This window comes from Gossypium raimondii, chromosome 10 (assembly GCF_025698545.1).
Source record: "Gossypium raimondii isolate GPD5lz chromosome 10, ASM2569854v1, whole genome shotgun sequence".
In the NCBI taxonomy this organism is placed as follows: domain Eukaryota; kingdom Viridiplantae; phylum Streptophyta; class Magnoliopsida; order Malvales; family Malvaceae; genus Gossypium; species Gossypium raimondii.
Window position 1 is genome coordinate 36,689,388 of NC_068574.1, and position 12,816 is coordinate 36,702,203.

At 37.4% G+C, this 12,816-nt stretch overlaps 1 protein-coding gene across 1 annotated transcript; it reads right to left on the reverse strand.

Moving 5' to 3' along the window:
• Nucleotides 1-769: 769 nt before the first annotated feature.
• Nucleotides 770-1,482, reverse strand: LOC128033959 (uncharacterized). Its single transcript, XM_052622458.1, has 2 exons — nt 1,251-1,482; nt 770-1,104 (listed from the first exon to the last, which is right to left on the reverse strand). Exons 1-2 carry the CDS (start codon nt 1,480-1,482, stop codon nt 770-772), a joined length of 567 nt encoding a protein of 188 aa, XP_052478418.1.
• Between the last annotated feature and the right edge of the window lie 11,334 nt (nt 1,483-12,816).

Consider the following 12,816-nt stretch of genomic DNA (forward strand, 5'->3'; position numbering starts at 1 on the left):
TAACAGATGTTCGGTAAGCTAAGATAGCAAATGATAGCTTTTCATGCCAATCTTTGCAGGTTTCAGTCATTTTCCCCACAATTCTCTTAATGTTCTTATTGGTCGCCTCCACTGCACCATTCATTTTTGGGCTATATGGCGACGAGTTATGATGACTAATCTTGAACTGACTACAAACTTCCGCTATTGTGCTATTATTCAAATTCAACGCATTGTTGGATATGATTCTTTCAGGCATTCCATATCGACAAATGATCTCCTTTTTCAAGAATTCACTAACTGTCGATTTCGTGACATTTTCATATGAAGCAGCTTCCACCCATTTGGTAAAGTAATCGATGACCACAAAGATGAAATGATGCCCATTCGAAGCCTTCGGTGATATCGGCCCAATAACATCCATGCCTCACATGGAGAACGACCATGGAGCAGTCATAACATGCAGAGGTGAGGGAGGTACATGTATCTTATCTCCATAAATTTGACATTTATGACACTTCTTGGCATAGCTAATGCAATCCCCTTCCATAGTAGACCAATAGTATCCAAATCTCATGATCTGTATGGCCATTGTAAAACCATTTGCATGGGTTCCGCAAATGCCCTCATGGACCTCTTCCAGGATCTTTCTAGCCTCCATGGCATCTACACATCTTAACAGCACTTGATCTTTCCTTCTCTTGTACAACACTTCCCCATCTAAGACATATTCAATGGCTATTCTTCTCAGTGTTCTCTTGTCATTTTCTGTCACTTGATCAAGGTATTTTCAATTTTTCACATATTGTAGTATACTCTGATACCAAGGGTGATCATCTTTTCCTTCCTCTTCAATATTGTAGCAATGAGCCGGAACTTCATATATGCTCATCTGAATAGACTTCATGATTTCTAACTTATTCACCTTAATCATCGAGGCTAGAGTAGCTAGTGCGTCAGCCATCTGGTTTAAATCTCGTGGGAGATAACAGAAAGTAATGTCATCAAACTCGTCAATCAATTCAAGAACCAACTCTTTATAACTGATCAACTTAGGGTCTCTATTTCCCACTCTCCTTTGAGTTGGTATATCACCAATGCCGAATCTCCATACACTTTTAGCACCTTGATTTTACGTTCAACGGCCGCACGAATACCCATAATACATGTTTCATATTCGGCCATATTATTTGTGCAATCGAAGTCCAACTTGCTAGCGACAGGATAATGATCTCCACTTGGGGATACCAAGACTGCCCCAATTCCATTACCCATAGCATTTGAAGCTCCATCGAAATTTAACTTCCATATGTGGTCTATTCTAGGGATTTCTTCAGTGTTTGCCACATACATTAAGTCCCCATTTGGAAAATCGAAGTTCAAAGACTCATAGTCTTCTAAGGCTCTGCTAGCTAGAAAATCAGCTATTGCACTTCCTTTTATAGCCTTCTGACTTACATATACTATGTCAAATTCAAAGAGCAGAATTTGCCATCTAGCCATTCTCCCATTTAAAGTAGTTGATTCCATCATGTACTTTAAAGGATTCAACTTTGAAATCAGCCAAGTCGTATGATACAACATGTATTGCCTTAGTCTTCGAGTTGTCCAAATTAAAGCACAACACAACTTTTCAATGGACGAGTACCTCATTACACAACCAGTGAATTTCTTGCTGAGATAGTATATTGCTCTTTCTTTCTTTCCTGTTTCATCATGTTGGCCCAAGACGCATCCCATGGAATTGTTAAACACCGTTAGATACAATATCAATGGCCTGTCTGGACTAGGCGGTGAAAGTATTGGAGCACTAGCCAAGTATTGCTTTATCTTGTCAAAAGCTTTCTGACATTCCTCATCTCATTCTCCCGGATTATGTTTCTTCAGAAGACGAAATACTGGATCGCATTTCTCAGTCAATTGTGAAATGAACCGAGCAATGTAGTTCAACCTTCCTAGGAAACCTCGGACCTCTTTCTGAGTGCTTGGAGGAGGCAGATCTCGTATTGCTTTAACTTTATCCGGGTCAATCTCAATCCCCTTCCTACTGACTATGAAGCCTAACAACTTTCCTGATCTGGCTCCAAATATGCATTTTGCTGGGTTGAGCTTGAGCTGAAATTTGCTCAATCTTAAGAATAATTTCCTTAAGACTCAGAGATAATCTTCTTCAGTTCTAGATTTTGCAATCATATCATCAACGTAGATCTCAATTTCTTTATGCATCATGTCACGAAACAGGGTGACCATTGCCCTTTGATACGTTGCTCCCGCATTCTTCAATCCAAAGGGCATTACTTTGTAACAAAATGTTCCCCTTAGGGTAATGAATGTGGTTTTCTTCATATCTTCAGGATGCATCTTTATTTGATTGTATCCAAAAAAGCCGTCCATGAAAGAAAATAATGAGTAGCCAGTTGTGTTATCTACCAAAGTATCAATGTGTGGCAACGGAAAATTGTCTTTTGGACTAGCCTTGTTCAAGTCCCTATAATCTAGGCACATTCGTACCTTTCCATCCTTTTTGGGAAAAGGGCGATGTTTGCTACCCATTCTGAATATTTGACCTCTTGTAAGAATCTAGCATCGAACTACTTTTTGACTTCCTCTTTTATTTTCAACACAATATTGGGTCTCATTCTTCTGAGCTTCTGCTGAACTGGTTTACAATCTTCTTTTATAGGTAAACGATGTACCATAATGCTAGTATTTAGCCCTGGCGTATCCTGGTATGACCATGCGAAACATCTTTGAACTCTCGGAGTAACTCGATGAGGTCATGTTTTGTCTTTGAGATGATATCAGTTTCAATTTTCACCTCTTTTCCTTCTTCTAGGCTCACAATTTCTAACGATTCCTTATGAGGTAGGATTTGTTTATCCTCTTATTCCACCATTCTCAACAAGTCCATAGATACACCACAGTCTTCGTCATTTTCAAAGTCATGAGATCCTTCCAAACACATGTCTTGCTCAAAAAGAGACTCCATGTTTGAAACAGCATCACTCATGTCATTGATATCTGAGGACCTATGAGGATACACCAAAGAATATACAAAAATATATAAATTTATGAATAATTATTTGTACACTCAGGTTATAAATATAATGAAAAAAATCATTTGGAAGACAATCAATCAAATGGAAAATATTTACTTGCCTGGAAAGAATAAAAGAATAATTGCTCGAAATGAATGCAAAGACGTATTTTATTAGAATAATGATATTCAGACTTAAGCCTATTTCACAAAGGATTTCTTATCATTCTTAGGCTAAAAACAATAAGAATGTTTTGAACATTACTCTAAATAAGCTTTAAAAACTACAGGTATTTCTTCCGCAGTCCAATTGTTTAGCTCGCTCCCAGGTTTGCAAGGGCAAATCTCCAACAAGGTCTTTCTTTCAGCTGTCTCTATAACATTGATATGAACATTTTCCAACATCTCTTCAATGCCTTCCCTTCTGGGCACTCCTCGCTCAGGGTAAATAAACCCACCCGACACAAAAGATTTAGATATGTGGGGGAAGGTCAAAGGTTCCCACTTGACTTTCTCTCCACTTAAACGTGCCCTTCTTCTCTTTTGCCTTTTCTCCACGTCTTTTCTATTTTGTTTCATATCTGGCTTGTAACCTAAGCCAAAACGGTCAAACTTTTCCTTCAGCATGGGTGCTTCAATCCTTCCTTGAAGGTATTTTACCAACCCTTTCCCTAGCGAAGCTCCTCTTCCTACCATCAACTGTAAACCCATCTCAGTAGTCTTGGATATCTTTGGTACCGGGATCCTGTTTCCTTCAGTGATAAATGTTGCGTTCATAAATTCCAAGGACCAGAAAGAACATTCAACTGCCTCATCATTGGTCTCTACATAAGGTGCATCACCTGTTACCATCGCAATAATATCCTCCTCCGCACTTATTGTTACCAATCGACCCTCTGATATTAGCTTTACCTTTTGATGTAACGATGAAGGTACTGCCCATGCCAAGTGTATCCATGGTCTCCCCAATAAAGAATTGTAGGAAGGCTTAATATCCATTACTAAAAAGTCCACCTCATAAGTAGTTGGGCTAATTCTTAATGGTATTTCAATTCTTCCTATAACCCTTCTTTCTGTTCCATCAAATGCCTTTACTATATTCTAGCAGGGTTTCATATGTGAACTGTCCACAGGTAATCGATTAAGAGTAGACAATGGCAATACGTTCAATGTGGATTCATTATCGATCAAAACCCCTGGTAATTTGTCCCCCTGACATCGGGTAGTAATGTGTAGAGCTTTAGTAGAACCCCTACCTCCAGACGGTATTTCATTATCATTGAAGAAGATAAAATTGTCAGCACTTATATTGTTGACCAAGTGATCCAGTTTATTGACTGAGATGTCCTCGGCCACATATGTTTCGTTTAGTACTTTCATCAGCGCACTTCGATGTACTTCTGAACTTAGGAGCAAAGCTAATACAGAAATGCAGGCTGGTTGTTTGTACAGTTGCTCCACAACACTGTATTTACTGTGTTTCAAAAACTTCAAAAACTCCTTTGCTTCTTCTTCTTTTATTGGTTAATTAACCAACGGCTCAACCTCCACTACTTTCATTTTCTTTGTTCTACCATCAAATTCTTTTCTCTTGCCAATTCTGCTGGAGTATCATATCGCTTCCCATTGAGCGTGTAAGAACCCCTTTCTTGACTTCTCTCAACCTCTTTTCCTGAGATTGTCACATTGCATCCATACTTCCACGAAACCATTTTACTATCTTTATATGAGAAATTTGACGTCTTATGGATTACAATTTTTGGTGTTACCTGGACCTTAGCCTCACTGTTTTTACGGTGCGAAATAATGACCACAGGATGATTTATTTTTGAAATCTTCGTTGTTCCGACGCGCATATGCTTCTTTCTTCCTCTGTTTCCTCATAGAACTTCATTTCCTTGTTATCCATCATGCTTTGAACCAAAGCCCTGAATCCTTCACATTCTTGGATTTCGTGCCCTATTTTATGGTGGAATTCACAATAATTTCCCATCTCATACCCTTCCTCCGAATCTGAAATAACTAACCCTCTTTTTGCCATCTATTTCCAGACCCGTTTCAATGGAGTTTTTACTTCAGCGACGTCAGTCTTGACTTCTTCCCCCGTACCTTCGCTCAACATATTCACTCCTTTATCATCATGATTGGGCAACGGACTTTCTGTGTTGGGTGAGTCATCAAATTTGACAACACCCAATTTGATAAGTCCTTCCACTACCTTCTTAAAAGCAGTACAATTTTCTATTGAGTGTCCTGAAATTCCCGCATGATAGTCACATTGCACGTTCGTGTCATACCATTTTGGATACGGGGGTTGTAGATGACTCAATTAATGAGGAGCAACTACATGTGCATTAAATAAATTCTGATACAGCTCTTTATATGTCATTGGAATGGGAGTGAACTGGGGCTTCTCTGTATTTTTCCTCATTCCCGATTCTTGTTTCGATGAGCCTTATTGATTAGTAGCCATCTTCCTTGGCTGATTCACTGTAATTGATTTGTTGTATGCATTCACGTTATTTACTTCACTTTCTCTTTTCTTTGGAACTGGTCTTCGATTATTCTCCCCACCATCTATTTTTCCACTTTTAATAGCATGTTCAACCATTTCGCCATTCATGATTATATCCGAAAAGCTCTTTGAGGCACTTCCTAACATGTGCGTGATAAACGGCGCCTTCAATGTGTTGATGAAAAGCATTGTCATTTCTTTTTCCAAAAGTGGTGGCTGAACTTGAACTGCAATCTCTCTCCACCTCTGTGCATACTGTCTAAAACTTTCGTTTGATTTCTTTTCGATGTTTCGCAGCGATTCTATCGGGCATTATTTTAGATACATGATCAGATCGTCTCATAAAAGCTCGCGCCAAATCCTCCAGTGTTGATTTTGGCTCTACTCAACCGGTTATACCATTTAGACGCCGCCCCAATGAGGCTATCCTGAAAACAATGTATTAATAGCTGATCATTGTTAATGTACCCAGTCATTCTCCTGTTGAACATTGTAATATGGGCTTCAGGGCAATTGGTCCCATTATATTTCTCAAATTCAGGCATCTTAAACTTGTAAGGAAGTATCAAATCCGGAACCAGACTCAGATCTTTTGCATCTATTCCACGGTAACTTTCAATGTTTTCTATTGCCTTAAACTTCTCTTCAATCCATTTCCATTTCTCCTCAAATTTTTTTGGTAATTCTTCCTTTTCTTTATCCTTCTCAGCTACTTCATCGAAGTCTGGGACAGCAAGATTAATTGGGTTTTCACCAGGGTTAGAACCTGATCCAGCTTGGGAGTTCATCGGTATTGGAATATCGGCTTGAAACCGCTGAGGCCTTATTAAACAGAGGATCTACGTGGATGCACCTCGGTCTGAACCTGCGCATGCGGAAGCGTAAAGCCTGAAGGATAGATGGGTCCATTCTTGTCTTCTTCTTCATCATTAATCATTGGGCCTTTCCCCTTATTTATTCCTTTTAGTAATTACGTCAGCTCAGTCATCATGTCCTTTTGAGACTCCAGCATCCTTTCTGTCATGTCCTGTTGAATTTTTTCCAATTGCTCCTTCATTTGCATCTGTAACTGATCTTGCATTTCCTTTTGAAGTCGCTCCAACTTTTCCAATATTTGATCCATAATTTTTTATTTTGCACGAGTACCATAGCGGTGCTTGGTTGATGAGTTTTTGTTGGTTTCTAGATTAACTGAGGCAATTTTAACTAATTAAAACCCTTCTTAATAATTTTGAACACATATTATGTCATGTAATGCAAATGCATGGAATGAATGCAAAAGGGTGTCGATTCTAATCCAATTTCTTTTAGAAAACTTTATTGATAAACAAATTTATCTACATAAAATGGATTACAAATATGGCTTTGCCCTAATGCTCAGAGTTTTAACTTCTTTTAACAATGAAGCTAACTCCTGACCCCGATCTGATTCCAGCTCATACTTTACGCTTAACACGTCAGCCTGAATTGCCATTGTTTGCAAATGATCAGCTACCTCCCGAATCTGAGCAATAGCCCTGCCCATAATGAAATCTCTGTTTTGAATTTGATTCTACGAATGATGAAGTTGCTCCCTCCAACGCTCCTCATTTCCTTCCAAGAATTCGATCCATTGTCTACAGCCTTGTAATGCGTACTCCAATTCTTCTATCATCTTTTTCATCTCTTCAATCTTGCAGAGACTTGTCTTTAATTCCACTACAGAATTACGACTTCTATACGCAGCAAGTGATCTCTCGAGTTTCGCTATTCTAGCTTTTAAGTCTGCTTGATGGTTTTGAGTTTCTAACACCTACCGTTCTAAGGTCTCTTTTTGAACTTGAGCCTCCCGGGACTTCCTTTCCCACCGATCGGCTTTGTTTCTTTCTTTTTGGATCTTCTGTCGCCACTGCTCTGAAGTCTTTCCCAGCGCAGCAGTTCTCATTGATACTCGTAGCCTTTTGTAGTCCGTCTTTAAGCTATCCAGATCCTCCTCTATTTTATTCTTCCCCTTCTTTAATTTTTCAGCTTCTAACTTTTGGACGTCAACGTCTAGCCTCAAATGCATCTTCTTTTCCTCCAACCGCTCTATTTTCTTTTCAAGTTCTGAATTCCTCTTTTCAAAATCTTGTTTTATAATCTCCAACTCTGATGGGATCACTTGTAGGTACTCTTCCATTGGTCGAACACCCTCCAAGTTTAACTCCGAAATGTTATCATTAATTCTTTTACCTCGCCACTCACCGTACTCTGGAGTTGTCATCGAACCCACAGCTAGCTTTTTCATCCTTTGAACTGATTCCAAGCCTGAGAAATTTCCTTCACCTTTTTCTTGTAATTGTCTCCTCGGTACGAGAACTCACATTGAGCTAAACCATACGTTGCTGGCACAAACTATCTTGAATTGTATTGCCTTAGGACTAGCAAAGGTGCATACCCGATGGCTCCCCAAATCCCAAGCAACGGAACCCAGTCAAAGCTTCCACAATGGTAGAGAATTCCATTAGGAATCAACCAAGGAGCTCTCCACTCCACATCATCCTCTTGAAGATTTTGCAGAATTGCTATCCAATTTTCTTCTGATATGTCATCCCTTCTGGGGGTAGCCAGTATCTTTTTTAACGGGGAGTAATGCCCAAAGAAAACCCGATACGAAACTCTATCAACCTTCCAGAAATGACTATGGAACCAAGCTATCAACAATTGCGCACAACCTATAAATCTGCCTTCACCAACTCGGCTACACGCATTCAAAGATCTAAATGTTTCAGCCAAAATCGTAGGAACAGGCGTGACCCCTTTACCCAACCGATCAGAAAGATCTGAAACTGCTTCGTCAACATGCCTCAATGCTTTAGGGAAAATCACTAACCCGTAGATACTCAAAGCAAACACATCAACATTCTTTTTCCCATCAGGATGTGCTAGGATCAAGTCTTGCAAATTCCTCCATGGGATACATTTACACTCGCCCTTCTATTTGATCCTGCCCATGATCCATTATTCGCTCATTCCCGTAATACTCATTAATTTCTTCCAAAACGCTGGGACATATGCGGCTCTGGAATATTCTTTATCAACCTGAAGCCTAGGACAGTGCAGTAAAGTTGTATACTCCTCCAAAAGTTGTATATTCCTCCACTGTAGGCACCAAATCTACATTCCCAAAATTAAAACAGCTATATGCAGGATTCCAATATTGAGCGAGAGCGCGAAAGAGTCGTTCATCCACTTTGATGTTAAGTAAGTACGGTAAGTCCCCATAATTAGAGTAGAACAACTGCTTGGTTTCATCATTCCACCGATCCCAAATCTCATTTAACTCCTGAAGGCTATTTTGCGTCACATTAATACAAGTGTAGTCCCAAAGCTCTGACACATATCCCTTAGCTGACCATATACGGACAATGGCATTGTCTTCCACTTTATTAAGAAATTCTTTTTCCATGACAATTTTCTAATTTATTAACTGAACTTGAATCGACACTCTCTTTGAGATATGTAGTGACATGCAAAAATATCAACAAAACACAAACAAGTCAGTACAACACAAAATAAAATTCAAGGCAAGTATAAGAAAATCAAGCACCTATTTGGACAATCGCTAAAGTTTGGAGTAGTTCTACCTGGGTTAGGTTCTAAGTCCACTATATGGAGTTTGGTTCTAAATTTAAGGTACCCGAACCAGCAGATTCCTCGATCTTCACCCATTATAGGCTCATACAGACCGAGTTCGGTTCAGGGGAATACATTTCCCTATGGCTGCACGGAGATGAAAATCTCACGAAGACATAAGTACGGATGTATCCCGAAAGTGATCCACTATCCTGCACGGAGGTGAAAACCTCACGAAGGAGTAGCTTCTCACTCCCACTTAGAGGGGTAAGACAAAAATAGCCTTTATGTAATATGATGCCAAAGTAAAGAGCTCAATTTACAGTAATCATGCAAGCAAATGCAAAGAGAAGATCATAATTTTCAAATCAAATTTTTAATTTTTGACAGTAAGACAAAAAAAAATCAATTTTACGGCTTGACTCTCTAAAAGCTCCCTAGTGGAGTCGCCAAGCTGTCGAAACCATTTTTAAATTTTGAAAAGACGGGGATCGACTTTGAAAATGGAAATTGGAGTCGCCACCGATCTTTTATTGTGGTGTGATCGGATCACCTTGAAAATGATTTTAGGTCTACGAATTTTGAGAAAACTGGTTCGGGAGTCGTTACGCACGAGGAGGGTTAGTACCCTCGTAACGCCCAAAATTGGTACCGAATCGATTATTTAATGCCTTAGTGTCGAAATTTTGAAAAGATTTTTAAGATACGATCCTTTGGAGTTTGAGTTTGAATAAAACAAATTGAATAATAAGACGCGCTTATTTCGACGAAATAAATTGTCACACTCAGTGAGTTAGGGTGCAACAATTCAAATCCTCAAAATTAAGTATGTCTTTTTAATTTTTAAATCTTAAAATTCATTGATTTTGAGAAGGTTATTTGGTCATTTAAGTCAAACGAGAAATTAGAATCCAATAAGTTAGGGTTCAATTTCTCGAAATTCCAAAACATCAAACATTGCCTTTATTTTAAAATTGAGATAAGTAAATGTTATATCCAGTAAGTTTGGATCCGACATCTTGAAATCTACAAAGTTTTATTTTGAAATTATACGTTTTTAAAAAAATAAGCATTCGGCTATTTAAATTCATCGAGAAGAATTGAAGCCCAGTAAGTTAGGGCACAATTATCTCGAGAACTTTGAGAACCAGGCCTTTTTTTTTAAATTATGAAATAGAATGATTGTAGTGCTTTAATAAAACATAATTTTTACGAATGAAACATGATTAAATAGTGATGCATAATGTAAAGGACATAATTCGCAATCTAAATACATATTGAGGAATAATAAACAAAGGATGAATTCAAACAAAATGGCTACAACAATTTTTTATCATATTATGCAAATATCAATCCTAATTGTCAAATATCAAATGAATTAAATACAACAACATTTATTAATAACCACATTTTAAGCTAAAATATTTACACACAAACTAAAAATAGGCTTGATATATATATAAAAAACAATATGGAATAATAATGTGTAAAATAAATTTGAAACAAGTAATACATTTATTAATTTACCTTAAATAACACATATAAAATAACCATATAAAAGTCTTAATACATATATGATTTTCTTTTAAAAAGTAATCACCTAAATAGGTTTTGAAAGAAGTAAATTATACATAAATAAAATTGACTTAAAATACATATATAGATATAAAAATACTTGAAATTTATAATCATAATAATATCAAACATCAAAACGATAATATATATTTTTAAGAAAGAACAATTTAATAATATCCTTAATGGCATTTGAAATTATTATATTAAAGCATTCAAATTATAACACAAAATAAATCATTAACATATGTACAAAGTATATCAAATCATTATAAAATATCTATATATATTAAAAGATGATGAAACATATAGTAATATAGAAATTGAAAAATAAAATAAAAATAAGTTTTTAAAACAATGTTGATAAACTCAAAATATATTAATAATAATTTTAAATAACAATATGTTGTATTTTAGAATTATAATAAGAAAAAGATGTTTGAAAACAATGTTAATCCTAATATTTAAAATTTATTATAAATCAACAAAACATTAATATTTAAACAAAGCCTGACGATTAATAAGTAATAAAGAAAATAAAATTAAAAAAATAATTAAATCGAGGATCCAGTACCTAGAAGACTAGATTTACAATCAATAGAAATCATGAGGACCAACACAGCAATTTAACGCATAAGTTCCAGAATTCAAATTCAAAAAAAATGCCACCGTTTGACTTTGGACTAAAATGAATATAGAATAAAATATATGGTATAAATTAAAAAACATTGAAAGAAATCTGATTGAAACAATGCAAAACAGAGAAGGACCCGTTGCATAAATAGACCTTTGAGCAAAATTGTGCAGATCCTTCCCCGGGTCAGGTCACCGCGCGGATCTATGCCTGCTAAATGGCATCGTATCATGGTCACTACACAGGCTCTGAACGACGTCGTTTCTTTCATTACTTATAAGCCAAACCCTAGAGCAATCAGCAGTTCGTTTCATTTAAAATAAAACCTAAAAGATTTGCTTATTGTTTTCGGCGTCGTTCTGGGTATTAAGGGATCTGAGCAGTCGTCGATCCTAGCCCATGCTCCGATGACGACTGAGAGAGCCAGGATTCCACCCCCAGGTGCGTCTTTTTCTTTCCTCTCTATTGCTTCCCCATTTTTTAACTAATGATTGTATAATACGAAAATAATAGAAAAAAAAGGGAATCTGATACTGGCAAAATGAAAAGGAAAAACAAACTCGGAAATCACCTCTTGATATTTTTTCTTTTGTATTCTGAATGTGTGTATTGAATGCGTAACTTTTTTACAGCATTCGAATGGCTTTCTTATAGCCCGATTTATAGAAAATAAAATGAAAAAAATAAAAATTTCCCACATGCTGTTGTTTTTCTATTTGCTGTTTGTTTCCGTGTGTGTTTTTTGCAGGTACTCGGCCAGCCTAGAAGTACGGAGGTGGCCGTATGAAGGTGTGCGTGGCTCGGTGCAGCGCATGGAGACGTGGTTCGTGGGGCACGTGCGAGGGCTTGGCTACGGCGCCTGGTATCTCTGAAACTGTTTAGGGTTTCTGCAAATGAAAAAAAGAATCTGGGCTAGTTTTGGCTATTAGGCTAGCTGTAGTTTGGGTTTGCATTGGGCCATTTGTGAACGGGTTCGACTTGTATTTTAGGTCTGATAGATTTTTGTGATTTTGGACTTTGGACTTTGGACTTTTTAAATTTTGATTTGGTTTATTTATTACGAGCCGGGCAAATATTGGGCCTTACAGGCAAGGGCACCACCAACTTGTCATTGCTCTCCAAATTGAAAACTTTTTTCAGCATCATAGGTTGATTTTTGAAGATAGGATGAAACCTTTCTTTCACTTCCTCTTCTTGAATCATGATCAAATTTTTGGCAGAGGTCTTAGAAGATCTAGTTCTTTGTGAGACGTGACAAATTTTCCCAAAAAATAGACAGAATTTCAGCAGAAGGAAAGGAAAAGAAATGGGCAATGGATGGTAGCAAGAGGTTTGCAATAGTGATAAGCTTGCGAAAGCAACGAGATTACGGTGGTGAAAGGCTTGCAGCGACGATCAGATTACTTCGGTAAGAGCTATGCAGCAACGATAGTAAGGCTCTGGTAAAAGACTTGTGGTGGTAATAAGGAGGATTTTACGATAATG